Source organism: Mugil cephalus, chromosome 8, assembly GCF_022458985.1.
Source record: "Mugil cephalus isolate CIBA_MC_2020 chromosome 8, CIBA_Mcephalus_1.1, whole genome shotgun sequence".
NCBI lineage: Eukaryota > Metazoa > Chordata > Actinopteri > Mugiliformes > Mugilidae > Mugil > Mugil cephalus.
The window spans coordinates 6,016,848-6,031,557 of NC_061777.1; the positions used below are offsets into that span (position 1 = coordinate 6,016,848).

Below are 14,710 nucleotides of genomic sequence, written 5' to 3' on the forward strand. Positions count from 1 at the left end.
TACTGCATTAATGTGAGCGGCAATGAATGGTTATGAGAGAAGAGTCTGTCTGGATTTCTCGTGTGTGTGTGTGTGTGAGTTGAAAGCACTCCCAACTCCTGAAGCATTAAAGAGGAATAACTCCTCACTATTGATTAAAACATATTCTGGTGCCTCAATAAAAGCACACTTGTGTCATTTTGTCGCATTATATAAACACAAAAGCCTTTATTATTATTATTATTATTATTATTATTATTATTATTACTTAAATTGTATTACTTTCAACTGTTCAAATTGGCGTTAGATTTTCTTTACGTGCAGTCCCTGTGATGGCCACTTGATGGCGCCATTGAATCATTTTCCGTTTCGTCGTTTATGCTCTGAGCTTCAGTCTGAAGCGTTCTTCACTCTAGAGTATTGATTCTTTTATTTTAATTTTAAAGCACTATCGTTAAAGTTAACTGGTGATTATTGATCTCCAGAAGATCCACGTCCACTTTTATCAGTCTGTGACATTCCGAGATAAAAAAGAATACCGTGAAAAACTAACCGAATTCTCTTTGAATTATGATTTTATTCGTGGTGTTTCTGTTTCTACACGAAGGCCCCAGACGTTCTGGTAGGTAATTAATAAATGTTTATATATACATATGCCTACATTGCCTCATAGGCAGATTGCTGTCCTTGTCGTAGAAAACTATTTGCAGAAAAAGAAAATATAATTTATTAATTTCTCTGCAGCTGCACATTCAGACATTTGTTGGCATTGCTCATTTTTCCCCCACAAAGAAAAATGAATTGTGCGTAGACTATTAGAAATAAATACAAACCGTAGACGTGCAGTCTGCAACGATTCATGCACGCTCAAAAATTATTAACGGAGACAAAAAATTGGAACAAATTATAAATCATTCTCTAGTCTTTAAATTTATTCCGGTAAACAGAGGCCGGCTGCATGGATATTAACCGTGAAAACGTGCGAAACACCGAACTTGCTGCTACGGACACGTTTTTAGTTTTATTTAGCTATTTTTTTTATTATTATTATTTATGTATGTATATATTTTATTTCATTTTATATATACATAAATACATACACATAACATATAGCTGTTAGCTTACTCATCGACGGCAGAATTAATACGGTAAACCTAATAATAATAATGGTTTACATTCAACAAATGTATGTATTTAACCCTATTTTATGACTGATTTTTTCCAATATATTAAATATTTTTTAACATTAAAATCCTAAATAAAATTCAAAACTGTATTTGGGCTTTCCAAGTATTGGGTATTAATGCAACAATCTTATTCTTAAGTGATCTCATTTTATAAATTCAAAATGCATAACAGTGTACTCAAGACATTTTTGTGATGCATTTAAGTTGCAGTTTGAAATAAAAAAGGAAGAAAGAATGGAATAAAAAGAAGCAGGAAGGCCACAGTTGAAAATAAAGCTATTTTATTGTCAATGCATTCAACATGATTAGATAAACTATCAAGTAGTAAATTTTCGCAAAAGGAAGAAACACTGAAACTATTCCCCACTGACACAAAATATTACACTTTGTATTTCAAATAAAACAAGTTATGTACACTGTGATGTATAGACTGCATCTTAAATCAATATCATTTCATATTACATGCACTCTAAAATATAGTCTGACATAATTTCCCCCAATTTGTGTCCGTCCTCGTCGTAGACATGAAAAAACTTGCTGTGTTGTAAACCATGACGCGTGACTACATCAGTAATTCTTCTCTATATTTGCATTTATATGATATAAAATACAACTTACTGTACATTTACACATATTTAAATCTTCCCTTATTCTCAAACTTTTAAGTGCTTCATAAATAGATTAATTTTCCAAGTCAAAATGCATTTGCATACAGCCAAAACATGACATTTTGTACAGGGGAGAAAAAGTAAACCGGAAGGAATTCAAAGTTCATAGTCCAAAGTGAAAACGAGTGCAAGGGGTATTGTTGTGTTTCTATGTGACCTATCTCCAATCGGAGAGTTAAAATCCAGGCAGGTTCATAGTCCCTACTTGTCAAACGAAAGTCCCTCCCTTGTTTGTCTTTAAAAGTCAGTTGTGGGAGGTCATGTGACGTGACAGGTGGTGCCGCTCCCGGAAGGACTCGTTGCATATGGGGCACTTGAGTTTCTCCTCTCGCCGCCGCTTGACCAGAGGCTCCATGGCGTACTCCTTTTTGTGGTGGGATCGCATGTGGTAAACCAAGTCCGAGGTCATTCGGAAGGAGGCGTTGCACTTGGCGCACCAGTTCTGCGCCGGCAGACAGAGGGAGGTGAAGGAGGGCGGCAGAAGGGTGAGGGCTGAGGGCATCTGAAGCTGGATAGGTCCGGAGTTCTTGGGCCAGAAGGCAGTGGCGTAGACGAAGGGGTTCTGTTTGGCCATGCCGCCTGGCACGGGGCAGTTGGCGCCCAACTCCGCGCCCTGCAGCTTGGCCGCAAGGTGGTCGGCCTGATAGAGTCTGTTGGAGGAGATGGTGTCGCCCACTGCTGGGTGGCAGTCCAGCAGCTTGGGCGGCATCACCAGTGGCGAGATCTGGGAGAAGGAGCGCGACGGCTGGCTGAAGGCACTCTTCCGTTCACCACCACTGCCGCTGCCTTGCTGGCTCACGGAGGTGAAAGCGCTGCCCATGGGCGAACTTTGGGGTGGCTGGGTCTCCGACAGCACCTGTCTGATGTTTAGATGCTTCTCTGAAGGGTTGCTACTGGGACGACCTCCATCTTTGTTTTCGGAGTTGGAGCTTTGGAGGTTTTTGCTGCCGCTGTGGTGCTTGAGGTTCTGGGACGTCTTCTTGACCTCGGTGAAGGCGCTGCGTTTGACGTCCCCATGCTCGGTAGAACTTGGTGGGGAGAAGGACCTGCGGTTGTCCTCTAGGCCGTACACTCCTCTGTAGTTTTGCGCAGAGGTTGCTAGCTCATCTTTAGTCTTGGACTGCGGAAGGCTGGGCGCTCGGCACTCCCTGTCCTCTATATCAGAGAACTTCCTCTTCCCAGAGCTCTCGCTGCAGATCTCGGCCTCCTTGTCGCTCGGCGGACTGGTCCGGTTATTCTCTAGATCCCTGGCCAGATTATGAAAGTCTGTGGAGGGTTTGTTGCCGTCCTGAGGGCTGCCAAAGCCGTCGGAGCGGCCCAGCTTCGGGCTGCTCCGGGTCGGGGTTGTGTTTGGTCGCTCTGCACTGCCCTCTTTGCTGGGCTCCTCGTCGGCCCCTGTGATACTCTGCAGTCTCTTGGTGCAACGGAATCGGAGATGGGCCAAGAACGGGAACTCGAACTGGAACCGCTGACTGCAGTCCGGACAGGAGTGGTGGGACGAACCTGACAAAAAAAGGGAGATGGATATTGAAAAAAAAAGCTAAAGAAAGACAGCATCCTAACACTAACTTTATATATACAGTACACTGTACAGTATGTGGCAGTACATTTGAGGTCAGATAAGTGTGCTAATTGATCCTTAAAGTACCATTTTAAAAATAAATTTACAACTCCAGAGTGTCCAGACTGTATTAGTCAGCATGAGGCAAAACGGTCTCGCTGGGATGTGATTTAAGTCGACTCACCTTTGCTCTTGACAGGCGCTCTGCTGGAACTAAGCAGCAGCAGGTCAATGAGGTCTTTGCCGTACCAGACCAGCAGCTCCTCGTCCTTCTCAATCCGGCGGAGCGAGCGGTAGAAGAGCTGGCCGTTCTTCACGTAGGCCTCCAGGTTCTGCTCCTCCTTGTCCCGGGCCGACTGGACTAGCCTCAGCCACATCAAGCCCTCTGAGGTACTGTTTGCTGCCGAGGTGTCCACCTGCACAACACATGCAATGCACATTCACAGCTGTTACTCCAATGCAACAATTCAGATCTGAAATGCAAATTCACTTTTGAAACATTTCCTCTGTGATATTTGACCCTAAACTCTTGGCAGGAGGTACAGAAATTAAGGACAGACAATCAAACCAAGCACTGTTGACTAAATATGTATTTCTTGAAATAAATGTGCATAACTTTAAATAAGACTGTAGAACATATTTAATGAAAATCTGAGTGTTTTTAAAGTGAGTATATTTTTATGTTCTTCCTTGAAAATTAACTAATATAATACATGATGCATGTATACTGATACTGTATGTACATAATGCATACAGTCCCTTCCTTGTAATATTAATGAAACTGATTATGAAGACTTGATAATGGATTAATTGGCAAATAACAATGAATTGGATTCTGTGCTGTTGTGAATAATAGGAAAATATGTGACCACTCATTCGACGCTCCACAACAAGAAATGCGAAGAAGTGGATTAAATGGTGCGTTTTGGGGCCTCCTTAAAAGTTAACAAGATAAAATACTGCAAAAAATAACCTAATTTAAGAAAGAAAAAAAAAATGACTATATGAAAACCAACGAGGCTGCATACCCTGAAGATGTAAGGTGCTGTGCGTTTGTCGGTGGATTTCAGAGCTATGAAGGCGATGCTGTCATACAGCGACGTGTGGCTCAACACGCAAGGCCCGAAAATGGCGTTTTCTGGGATGTCGCACGTCGTGTAGACGCTTGTAAATATGTCCGTCAGACACTGCTGCACCGCTTTGGCGTCCCCATCCCACACCAACTTCTGAGAGCTGGACTCCTCCATTTCACACTGCGGAGACACGGGGAAAAAATGCATTAAATAAATAAATAGATAGATAAATACCATACCAGAGGTGTACAAAATGATAAATATATCACAAATAATAACAAAAATAAAAATCCCCCTACACCGTCACATTCTTTATTTAATCGTAATCAATCGAAGTACATTTCACAAATATGAGCCTAAAGCTGCAAAAAAGCTTGTTTGCTGCGGTTAGCCTTCGCTGTCCCAGCTGATAGGAAATAAATCTCTTCCTAGACAGATTGTCTAAACCAGCTGTCAAGGGCGTCGTTTAGGGGCCCGCTTTTTTTTCTCTCTCTCCCCAGCCTTTCTAATTTATGCAAACCCCGTAATAAGTTCATGATGGAATCACCTTCAGCATATTGATGAGGATTCCCCCCAATGCTGTCAATTATATAACAATCAAAAGAAATCAAGAAAATCAGAGGTGGAAGTAGAAGATTATTATAATTATTATTGTTATTATTATCGTTATTATTATTCGTGGTAGTATTAAAAGGCGATTTCTATATTTTACATTTTAAAGATTAAAATAGTCAGTTTTCGCTATTATGTGCATTAGCATTTATATTGATATTAGTATTAATATTAGAATTAGATGGCATGTCCATTCAGCTGTAATTATCATGAGGCAAAAATCTAATGAAATAAAAAATAACATAAAATTCTTATATTTTTTTGCGGCCCCCACGATTTTACAAAATATCGTGCGTGTTGTGTTTGAGTTATGACGATTTATTCTATTAATATTCCACACCTCTAATATTTTGAATATATGGGGTTGGCGCCACGTGTTTATTAGCCTCAACTTGTAAAATATATAAATATATTTTTTCTTTTATTCATCGCTGCCGTCTGGAGGAGCTGATGAGGTCCGTGCACGTCCGAAGGAGGGAGCATGTCCAATGGGTTTCAAGTGGACTGTCAAAGTCAGTGGTTTCATGTCAGCCAACCTTTCTCTCCTTTCTACAAGCGGCAGCGTATGTCGCCTCATTACCATAATCCACCACTTTCCCCTCTGAGACTGTAATTAAAGCGGCACGACCAGTTAATTATTTCTTTTCTCCCCGTCTAACCTCTGCATGTGTGTGTTTAGACTGATGCGGCTCCATCGCACCCTCCTCCTCCTCCTCTTCTCTCCTACCCTCGGTCTTTAAAGACTTTAAAATATAACAGAGAACTGTGCGCACAAACCTGCTCCTGACGCACAGCTGTAAACGAGCCGCGGTCAGAAAACAGGAAGAAATAACAGAATAAATAATAATAATAATAATACAGTTACAGTTTTTCATTGATTTGCGTAAAACAAAAAAGGCGGTAACTACAATAATAATATTGTTTAAATAAATTCTTCCTGTTCTGTTCTGTTGTGTACATTGTTGTTTTAAAAATATATTTTTGACCAATAATAATAATAAATAAATTTTACTGTTGCGATTTGGGCCTTGGACAAATTGCCTTATCTTGATGTAGAGCTAATTTTCTGACGCATCTTGGGCAAATTTTAGTACCTCATTAACTAGAAATTTAGAATAAAGCGAAAAAAAAAAACTTTTCTTCACATCAGGAATCAAGCGGAGTTTTGCGCATTTTGGTGGTCTGGTACAGAAATAATAATTAAAAAAAAAAAAAAAAAACACACAATTGCGCTCATAACATTGATTTATAGTGGGAGCAACTCTGTTCAGCCCCAGAATCGGCTGTTGTGTTGTGTGTGCACCAGGAGGGAAAAAAAGAAAAAACGAGGCTCTCCTCTGGCTTTGCTTCTATCTCAGATAATTATCATTATTATTCTAATTTACAAAATTAAGAAAATCAGTTCAAATGAATAATAATAACAATGAATTGTTTTAATTTGAGAGTTTTGTAGTTTCGTTAAACGTTCAACAGTGCACAACGTTTTTGCGCACGGCGAAATTGCAAGAACCTCTCCAAAGCTGCTCCCAACGCAACGAGCCTCATGAGCAATTTGTTTGACCGCGCCGCACAGGACCGTAATTATGTGTAGAAGAAGCCGAGTAAAATACCCGGTGAAGGATGCGCGTCGCGGTGCAGATCAGTTAAGAAAAGAAGCGATACAGAGCGAGATGTTTGCACATCCATAAACTGGAGGACGGGAAATGCTCCCATTAAAACCCAGTGTGGCCAGGGTGGGGGGTGAGCAGAAACGGGGGTGTTTTAACCCATCTGTTAAAGCCGTGCCAGGCACAAAACTGTCTTAAATCACGCGCTGTGCGTGAATTGCGGCGGCGCTGAAACATCTGCGACTGTTTTAGTTTTTTTTTTTTTCTTTTTTATTTTTAAGCGCTTGCGAGATGTGCGCCGCGCAGAGCGAACCCACGCACGGTGCCCTTCGCCTCTTCTAAAAACTCTCCTCATCACGCGCGCACACACAGCTTTGATTTCAAAAACCTACCTTTCCGTCGATGAGGAGGAACAATAATCCAGTAACGATTTGAGAGCGACGCTGTGAATCCAAACCTGCGCGCAACCCCCGGGGCGGGAAAATAAAAAAAGAAAGCCCCGAAAACAAACGGAGGGGATGACGCTGATGGAGATGATGTGGATGGTGATGCGCTCCCGGTCTGCTCCGTAGTATCAGTACATTTCCCCCTGGTGCATGAAAGTGACAGTGCCGCTGCCGCTGCTGCTACTGCAGATAGTCGCCGACACTGGCAGTGAACGAGCAGGGTAGAGAGAGCTGGAGTGATAAAGAGAGACAGACAGAACAGAAGAGGAGGGAGAGGGAGAGAGAGAGGGAGCCGTGCAGATGGGGCCCGATGCTCTGGCTGACTGGCACACCGACACACACTTTTTGTTTGCGGCACATAATCTGCCCAATGAGGCGTGTCACTCTCCGTCTCCTCCCTTTAACTCTTCACTGGCCGACTGTCATTTGATGCGATTTATGGACGTGCAGGGGAATAAAGACCCCGCTCGCCCCCTCCCATTATTATTGTAATTCTAACCACAATAGTTGGTGGTTGTATTAGAATAAACTGGCATTTAACTGGCGAGAAAGGAAGTGAATTAAAAGGCATCCTCAGCTAGTAGAGTCAAAACACAAATTTCAGCATATTAATGTTATTATCATTATTATTATTATCATCATTATTATTAAGGCCTATGTGAAACCTTCCTTAATAAAACTCTTGTCTTTACAGTGACACCGCTCAAGACGTATTTGAGTCAATGGCAATTCATCAAACTTCCTCTTTGGCTCTAAACCTTCCACATTTAGCGCTTGGACACCGAGCACTGGAGCACGGAGAGCACCTCAACGTGCGGGCATCCCGGGTAGTCCTCACAGCGGATCTCTGCCGCTGTCTGTCTGTACTGTGTTCAGACTCATTTAGGGGGCGCCAGTGTATAATTCGCATTGACCGACCGGCTGATATTTCTGATGGAGAATGAAAGGAAAGCTGCAGGTCAGGTGAAGCACCGATAGGTTGTTTTAATTGCTTTGTATTTTTTTGTAAAGTGCAAGGTCCATTTCTGCACAGAGTCTTGAGTTAAATGCATTAATTTTTTTCCCTTTTTTCTTTTTTAAGATTATAAGATTGAAAGCTAAAAATGGTGATGTCCTCTCATAAGTAAACTGCTCCCCCAAAACCAAAGTACAGAATAATTATCACTTACAAATAACTTATGACAATTATCATAATAAACTAAACGTTTGTCACGATGTTCTCTCCAACGTTTTAGATTTTAATTGACATTAATAGACAAATAATCTGCAGGACAAGCACTGTTTCACTGTTGCCGTCAAACAGAAATGTCATTTTCAGATTCTAGTTTGTTCCCAAGTCATTTTACATGTCAAAGAAATGCTTTTAAATTACGTCAGCTGATCTTTCCCTCTCTGGATCGATGTCGGTTGTGGCAGCAGAGAGACACGAGAGCAGAAAGTGTTTGTGTTGTGAGGCCACCTAACAAATCAGCTCCTCCACAGCTTCAGTTGGTAAGTAAAAACCCGTGCACCACATTGAAGGCAAAATAGCAAATGTAAAATGAAATTAAAAGCTAATTTTCATAATGCATTTCCCCTGACTTGTATTTTTGATCTCAGATAAATCTGACTCCAGCTTGTCCGAAGCATCCTGTGGTGAACTTGGTGATCAGAAGTGCATCAAAGATTCAGGTAAGGTGAAATAAATACACACACACACGTTACAAAAGAATGACACACAGTTGTCTCAGTGGTTTGCTGAGCGCTGCTGGTTTCTGGCCTCAAACTGTGTGTTTGTGAATAATCCTATTTTAACTTATTTAGGATCCAGTTTGTTGAAATATGCCTTATTCGCCATGTTTTCATGGTGCAGAAAACAAACCGTGTTACCCTTCTCTTCATTCCAAAATTGAAATAGCAAAAATGAGGATTACACACACTAGATTTGTTTCTATTTCAGCACATTTTTAATGATTACTCTTGTAATTCCATTACTAAATAAGCCCAATGCTAGAAATACGTTTGAACTACACAAACTGAACACTTACCCTCATTTAAACCGAAATTCTGACGAGGGAGAGCAAACAAGACAAGATATCTCCTGTGCAAGAAATGAAAAGAAAAGTGTATCTGTGTATCTGTCTGACAAAGAGCGAGGGAATGTGTGATGTTGCTGAAAAACACAAATTCACAGCTGAGGGAGCAGCGTGTCTGTGTATCATCTGGACAATATGACAGCTGTATTGTTTCCTAAACACCACTCCCTTCTGTCTGTATTCACGTTTTGTTTTTCATTGATTACGTGGTCAGCACTCGTTCGTTCATAAACTGAGATGAAAGATGGGAAGGTTTTTTTTTTCTAGGTCTTGAACAAAATCTTATACGTTTGAGGAAGTACTGATTGTTATTCACGCAATAGGGCTATAAATAAAATAAATTTAAATTTAATTAACTCTTATTGAACAGATGCACAGTCAATGATCATATGACTGATAAATTAAAATGTTTAACAAAGAGATATTCAACACGTGGAAAGTGTAGCACTTACACACAAAAAAAAACACACCACTGCAGTTACAGAATTAGTCTTTTGGCATTGTGGCTCTTTATGTATGTCAAATTTACATTATTATATTTATCTTTTAAAAAAAACTGCAACCAGTCTTTTTTGAACTTTAAAGGTCCAGCGTTCAGGATTTTAGCGGCCTCCAGTGGCAAGGTTTCACATTGCGACCAAGTCCTATATGCTTCGTTTCCAAGCACGTAGGAGAACCTATGGTGGCTGATGCTTAAAGAATGATCTCCTCATTTAGGTTTGGTTGCTTCATTCTGGCCTTCAGCAGGAAAATGGGTTTGCAACTTTGCCTCTGTGGAACAAGATTTACTTCCTCTAAATATTTAAAGGGCCCAGTGTAAGCCAAAAAAAAAAACATTGCATGCATAGTTATATGTATAAAATAACTGACATCACACTGGATCTTTAACTGTGCTGAATTTGTGATGTGCAGATATTGCAGGAAGCAACACGATGATTGTAACATTCATTCTAATCTATAAACCATTGTATTGAGAGGCAAATCAGATCACTGGTGATCTATGTCTGTAAGTCTATAAGCTTCTTTAAACCTTCAAAAGCATCCAAGCCAACAGGTCTTTTTCCCACATAATCGAGCCTATAGTCCTGGTCCTTTTTGGTTTTTGTTGCGTTCGCTGGCACACTGGTTTACTGGGACCCTCGAGTTAACTGACACTGCCTTCAAATGGGGTCGTTTTACACTGTGTTTGCATTCATATTGCATAAGAGCCACACCCGTTTTTGGTATTCACAGCCCTGAGTTTGTGTACAACTTCCCACGGTGTAGCAGTGACCTCATGTGTTCCAGCTAAAGGCGAAAAAAAGAACAAACCACCATTACTGACGAACATGTCAATATGTCATCAGAAAATGGATTACGAAACGTCCTCCGAGTCAGAGCCTGAAAAATGATGACACAAACAATGGCTGCAAAAAAAAAAAAAAAATCATGAAACCCAACCAGGGTTTATGTGAAACTACAGAAGCAGCAACTGGAAAAAAAGTAGATAGACTGAGCAACTGGTACAAAATGAAGTAGAACCAACGATGAAAAAGGGCTGAACAAAACTTCACAAAATGAGCACTTGTTGACGCATTATTAAGACGAGATGAGCTTCTATCGGGTCAAATTACCCGAAGAATAAATACTGTATGAGGAAAGCAGGTTAGTGCCCACACCATCACTAATTCAGTGCCATCATGCAGCATCTTGTGGGACAGATTTTGTAGCTTAAAAATGCCCTTCAATCAATTATAGAAGGAGGTTTTTTATCATGCATCAACAGGCGTCCTCGAAAATATTTTCCTGCAACTTCACAATCAAACTTTATTTATTCATTTTTATTTTTATTTTTTTTTAACTTTGCCCCGTTATGCACAAGTCTCTGGTAATGATAAGTTAATTCGGCCTCCTTTCATCCGGCATGTCAGCAGAACGACAACAGAAGCTTTCCGCAAATGAATTTCAGCAGGCAGACACTGGCAGCGCCGCGTCCCGTCCCCATTGTCTTCCTGTCACCGCATCTCATCAAATATTAGGCATGTTTGGCGTTTCGGAGAGGGGTGGGGTGGGGTGGGGGGGAGAGAGAAAGAGGGGAAAAAAAAAAAGCAGCTCGAGAGACTAATGCATTGATCTTCGATGGGTAAACACATCACAGGGAAAAAAACAGTTATTCATCCAGACGTCAAAGCAGGAAGCTTTGAACTGGTTGGTCGCTATTGGTTGCAACAAAAACTCAAATAAATATCCTACCATTATTAAAAATTATAATTTTTTATATTTGTTATGCACTTTTTCTCACACCAGCATAAAGCAAATAAGGCCCCGGTATTAGACTCAACTTATAGACTTATGTGCGACATCTGGGTTGATCCTCTGTCAGTATGTTGGATTAAGTCTCTGCAGGTGTGAAACGAAGGAGCCGTTTGATGCGAAAACTCAAATTACACCATTTACTGATGCAATTCTTAAATTTATTTGTGCACCCGAGCTAATGTGCAGGAAATAAAGCAACGTCCGGAAACAAAAGGGAGATGTAGAGACGGAAAAGAATGGAAAATTAGAAATCTGTCTAAAGCAACAGTTTAGTTGTATTTAATCTTTTCCAAAGTCAAATATATTTGTCTGTTATTGCTGGGAACAGGAGCTGCAGCTACACAGCTCATGAGCTGTTGTTACAGTAGCATTTGAAAAATGTATATATATAAATATATATGTGTATAGAAATAGAAAAAATAAAGAAAACCGCTGAGTGACAGTGTGAGAAAACTTTATATGAAGAAAGGACTTACAATAAGAGTGAGCTGAGGTTTCTTTTATTGCTCATGTTTTTTTCCACATTTAACTCTCCTGTTACCTTTTAAAGTCACTAAATAATTATATATATATTTGCTTCATATATAATGACTTTTCCTAATTTAATGAGGGAACACTGGCCAACACATAATATATATTATCATTCTTAACCATATTTGTCATAATAGTTTTTCATCAGAATTGCTTTATGAATCCCGAGGGGGAAATTACTTCTCACTACAGCAGCTCCTGCTCAAAGAGTTCCCGTGTTCAGAAGAAAGAGCGATGTAGGCAATAAGAATATGTAAGAATAACTAGGCAATTATAATATAAAAGAATACACACATCAATGTAAAAAACATAAAAAATATATGCATGTAAAAGAGTGTTCTGATTGAATATGGGGATTTGCACAGCAGGAAATTATTGCATATGATGAGTGCAGAGTCCAATAAATATATAAAGAAATCTGTATATGATAAGTACCCAATGATACAGATAAGAAAAATATGGACTTAGAAATGTAACAAGTACCTGACACATAAATTTGTGATTTTTTTTTTAATTGTTATAATTATTTTGGAGGTTTAAATTGACCCCAGGGATGAAAAGTGTTTTAATAGATTTGAAATATTTTATTGTTCATTACTTTCATCTAAGTTTAACCTAAAAATGCTGGAAACTCACTAATAACGTTGTTTATTATGTGATTAGCGAGTTAGGGAGTGATTTCTGGCTCCGGCCCCTGAATCTCCTCATCACTTATCAGTGACCTCGTCACTGCCGAGCTGAGTTGCCGTCGACCCAGATGCAGCGAAGAAGATCCGGACGTGCGAGAGGCAAAGGCCCGAACAGAGGCACCCTCACAAGAGGGATGAGCGAGTGGAGGAGTCAGTGCAGACCTTCCAGTGTCTTTCCAAAGGAGGGCAGAAGAGGAGAAGGAAGAGAAGAGGCAGAGGCTCTGAGGGAAAAATCTAAAAGGAAGTGTGGGATGTTTGTGTGTGTGTGTGTGTGTGTGTGCTGAGGGAGGGCGGAGAGGCGCGCACGCATGAGGAAACGGTTTCTGTGATAGTGGAAGAGGGAAGCTGCGGCGGTACAAGTCATCTGTGTGTCCAAGAGGTACTGGCACATTCGATAACAAGTTTACATAAATAAATGTGAATCTGGCTGCGCGGCTGCAGCGATGTAACAGTGACTCAACCTTCAGTGGGTTCAGGAAAGCGTTTTTATTTAAGTCCTCCTCCGTCACACAAGAAGTGATTATTTATTTTTGGCTTTTTTTTATAAGACCAAAATATCAGTTTTTAAAAAGAGAATTTTACTATTGAGTTATTGATAGGTGGGTGACATGAAACAGTTAGGCCAATAAGAGATGAAACACAAATGGAAGAGAAAATTCTATTTTGATTAAAATTTATATATATATAAATTAGTCAAATCAAATATCATCCAGCTGTTTCAGGCTAATTAAACCCTTTGTGACATGTTTTTAACCATTTACCACTTCCTGCTTCCTAATCACACTGACATTATGGACGGCTCAATTGATTGTTGGTGTTTTTACAGCAGATAAATCCTTCAACGGAGGCCGTGTCCCGGCTCAGAACACATGGTAAAGAAACAAACACACAACATAAAATGTCACAAGAGTTGAGTTGCTGGTGCAAAGAACCGACTCGGTCCTGGCGCGAAGCATTTAAAGGAGGCATAAAAACAAACAAGATCAATGCATGAACTTGGAAATAATCCTCCCACCCCCGTTTAGCTTTGAATTAATGGAAAGCTTTAATCCCTGCGCATCGCGTTAAATTAACTTGTCCTCACAGACGACGGACAGGGAGGAAAAAAAAAGGAAAAGAAAGGAAAATGAGAAAAAAAAGAGGGAAAAAAACACACACACACAGGGTAACTGATAAGGGAAAAAAAAATGGGAAGGAATGAATTAATAATGAGCCACTTTTATACCGGATCCAGCGATTATACAAATGGGGGAAACGGCCAAAAAATATTCTGTATGGCATATGGCACTTCAGCTGCCATATGTGCCAGTTTTCACAAAAATTGGCAATGACGTTCATGATGGTCAGTAGTAACTGCCAAAAACACAGCAAGGCCTGAACAGAGGGAGAGAGGGAGACTGATGGAGAGAGAGATGGAGGGAGGGAGGGGAAGGGGACGCAATGCTTCAATAGCTTTGTTGGCCGGCTTGGACTTCTCTCTCCACAGCTTCTGGTGCTCTAACTACAAAGGGAAAGAGACAGAGAGAGGGAAAGATGGAGAGTCAAAGAGGAACGAGAGCTCAGTTCCGATCAATCAACATTTTCAACCTCTGTTCGGTTTCTCTCGTACCACGTCGGTGCGACATCGCTCGTGTAACTCAGGACGTCTCTTATTAGTTAAAATCAGTTCATGTCAAAGGAATTTTCAGGTTTATTTTTTTAAAATGACTTAAAGTAAAGAAAAAGCTAATTTATCCTACAAACTGCTGAGGACGGTTTGCACTCACAGCTGAGCCAACATGGCTGCCTGACGTGCAATTTTTGCACAATGCATTTAGCGTTGCACAGCTCTGGTGTTTGAATTCACCAGATTTGCTGAGGTGTCATGCAACCGGTTCTCACTTGAACTCAAAACTGTGCATTCGCTAATTAAAATATCACGTGTCAGTAGCGCTAGAAGCGGTACAGGCTAACACCCATAGCAACCAGTTGAACCCTCCTCCCCGAG

At 40.5% G+C, this 14,710-nt stretch overlaps 1 protein-coding gene and 1 long non-coding RNA gene across 3 annotated transcripts; one reads left to right on the forward strand and one right to left on the reverse strand.

The window, feature by feature from the left end:
• Positions 1-1,430: 1,430 nt before the first annotated feature.
• prdm8b (PR domain containing 8b) lies at positions 1,431-7,489 on the reverse strand. The gene is made up of 4 exons (XM_047592788.1): positions 7,080-7,489; positions 4,424-4,648; positions 3,580-3,811; positions 1,431-3,337 (listed from the first exon to the last, which is right to left on the reverse strand). The coding sequence occupies exons 2-4, from the start codon at positions 4,640-4,642 to the stop codon at positions 2,079-2,081; spliced, it is 1,710 nt and encodes a 569-aa protein (XP_047448744.1). The 5' UTR covers positions 4,643-4,648; positions 7,080-7,489; the 3' UTR covers positions 1,431-2,078.
• LOC125012697 lies at positions 3,682-13,318 on the forward strand. 2 transcript variants are annotated; one of them, XR_007113313.1, is made up of 5 exons: positions 3,682-3,785; positions 7,828-8,091; positions 8,550-8,624; positions 8,733-8,804; positions 12,698-13,318. It is a non-coding gene; the product is annotated as an uncharacterized LOC125012697 (long non-coding RNA). The 2 variants fall into 2 exon arrangements; XR_007113314.1 differs by having other exon boundaries at positions 7,905-8,091.
• Positions 13,319-14,710: the final 1,392 nt, after the last annotated feature.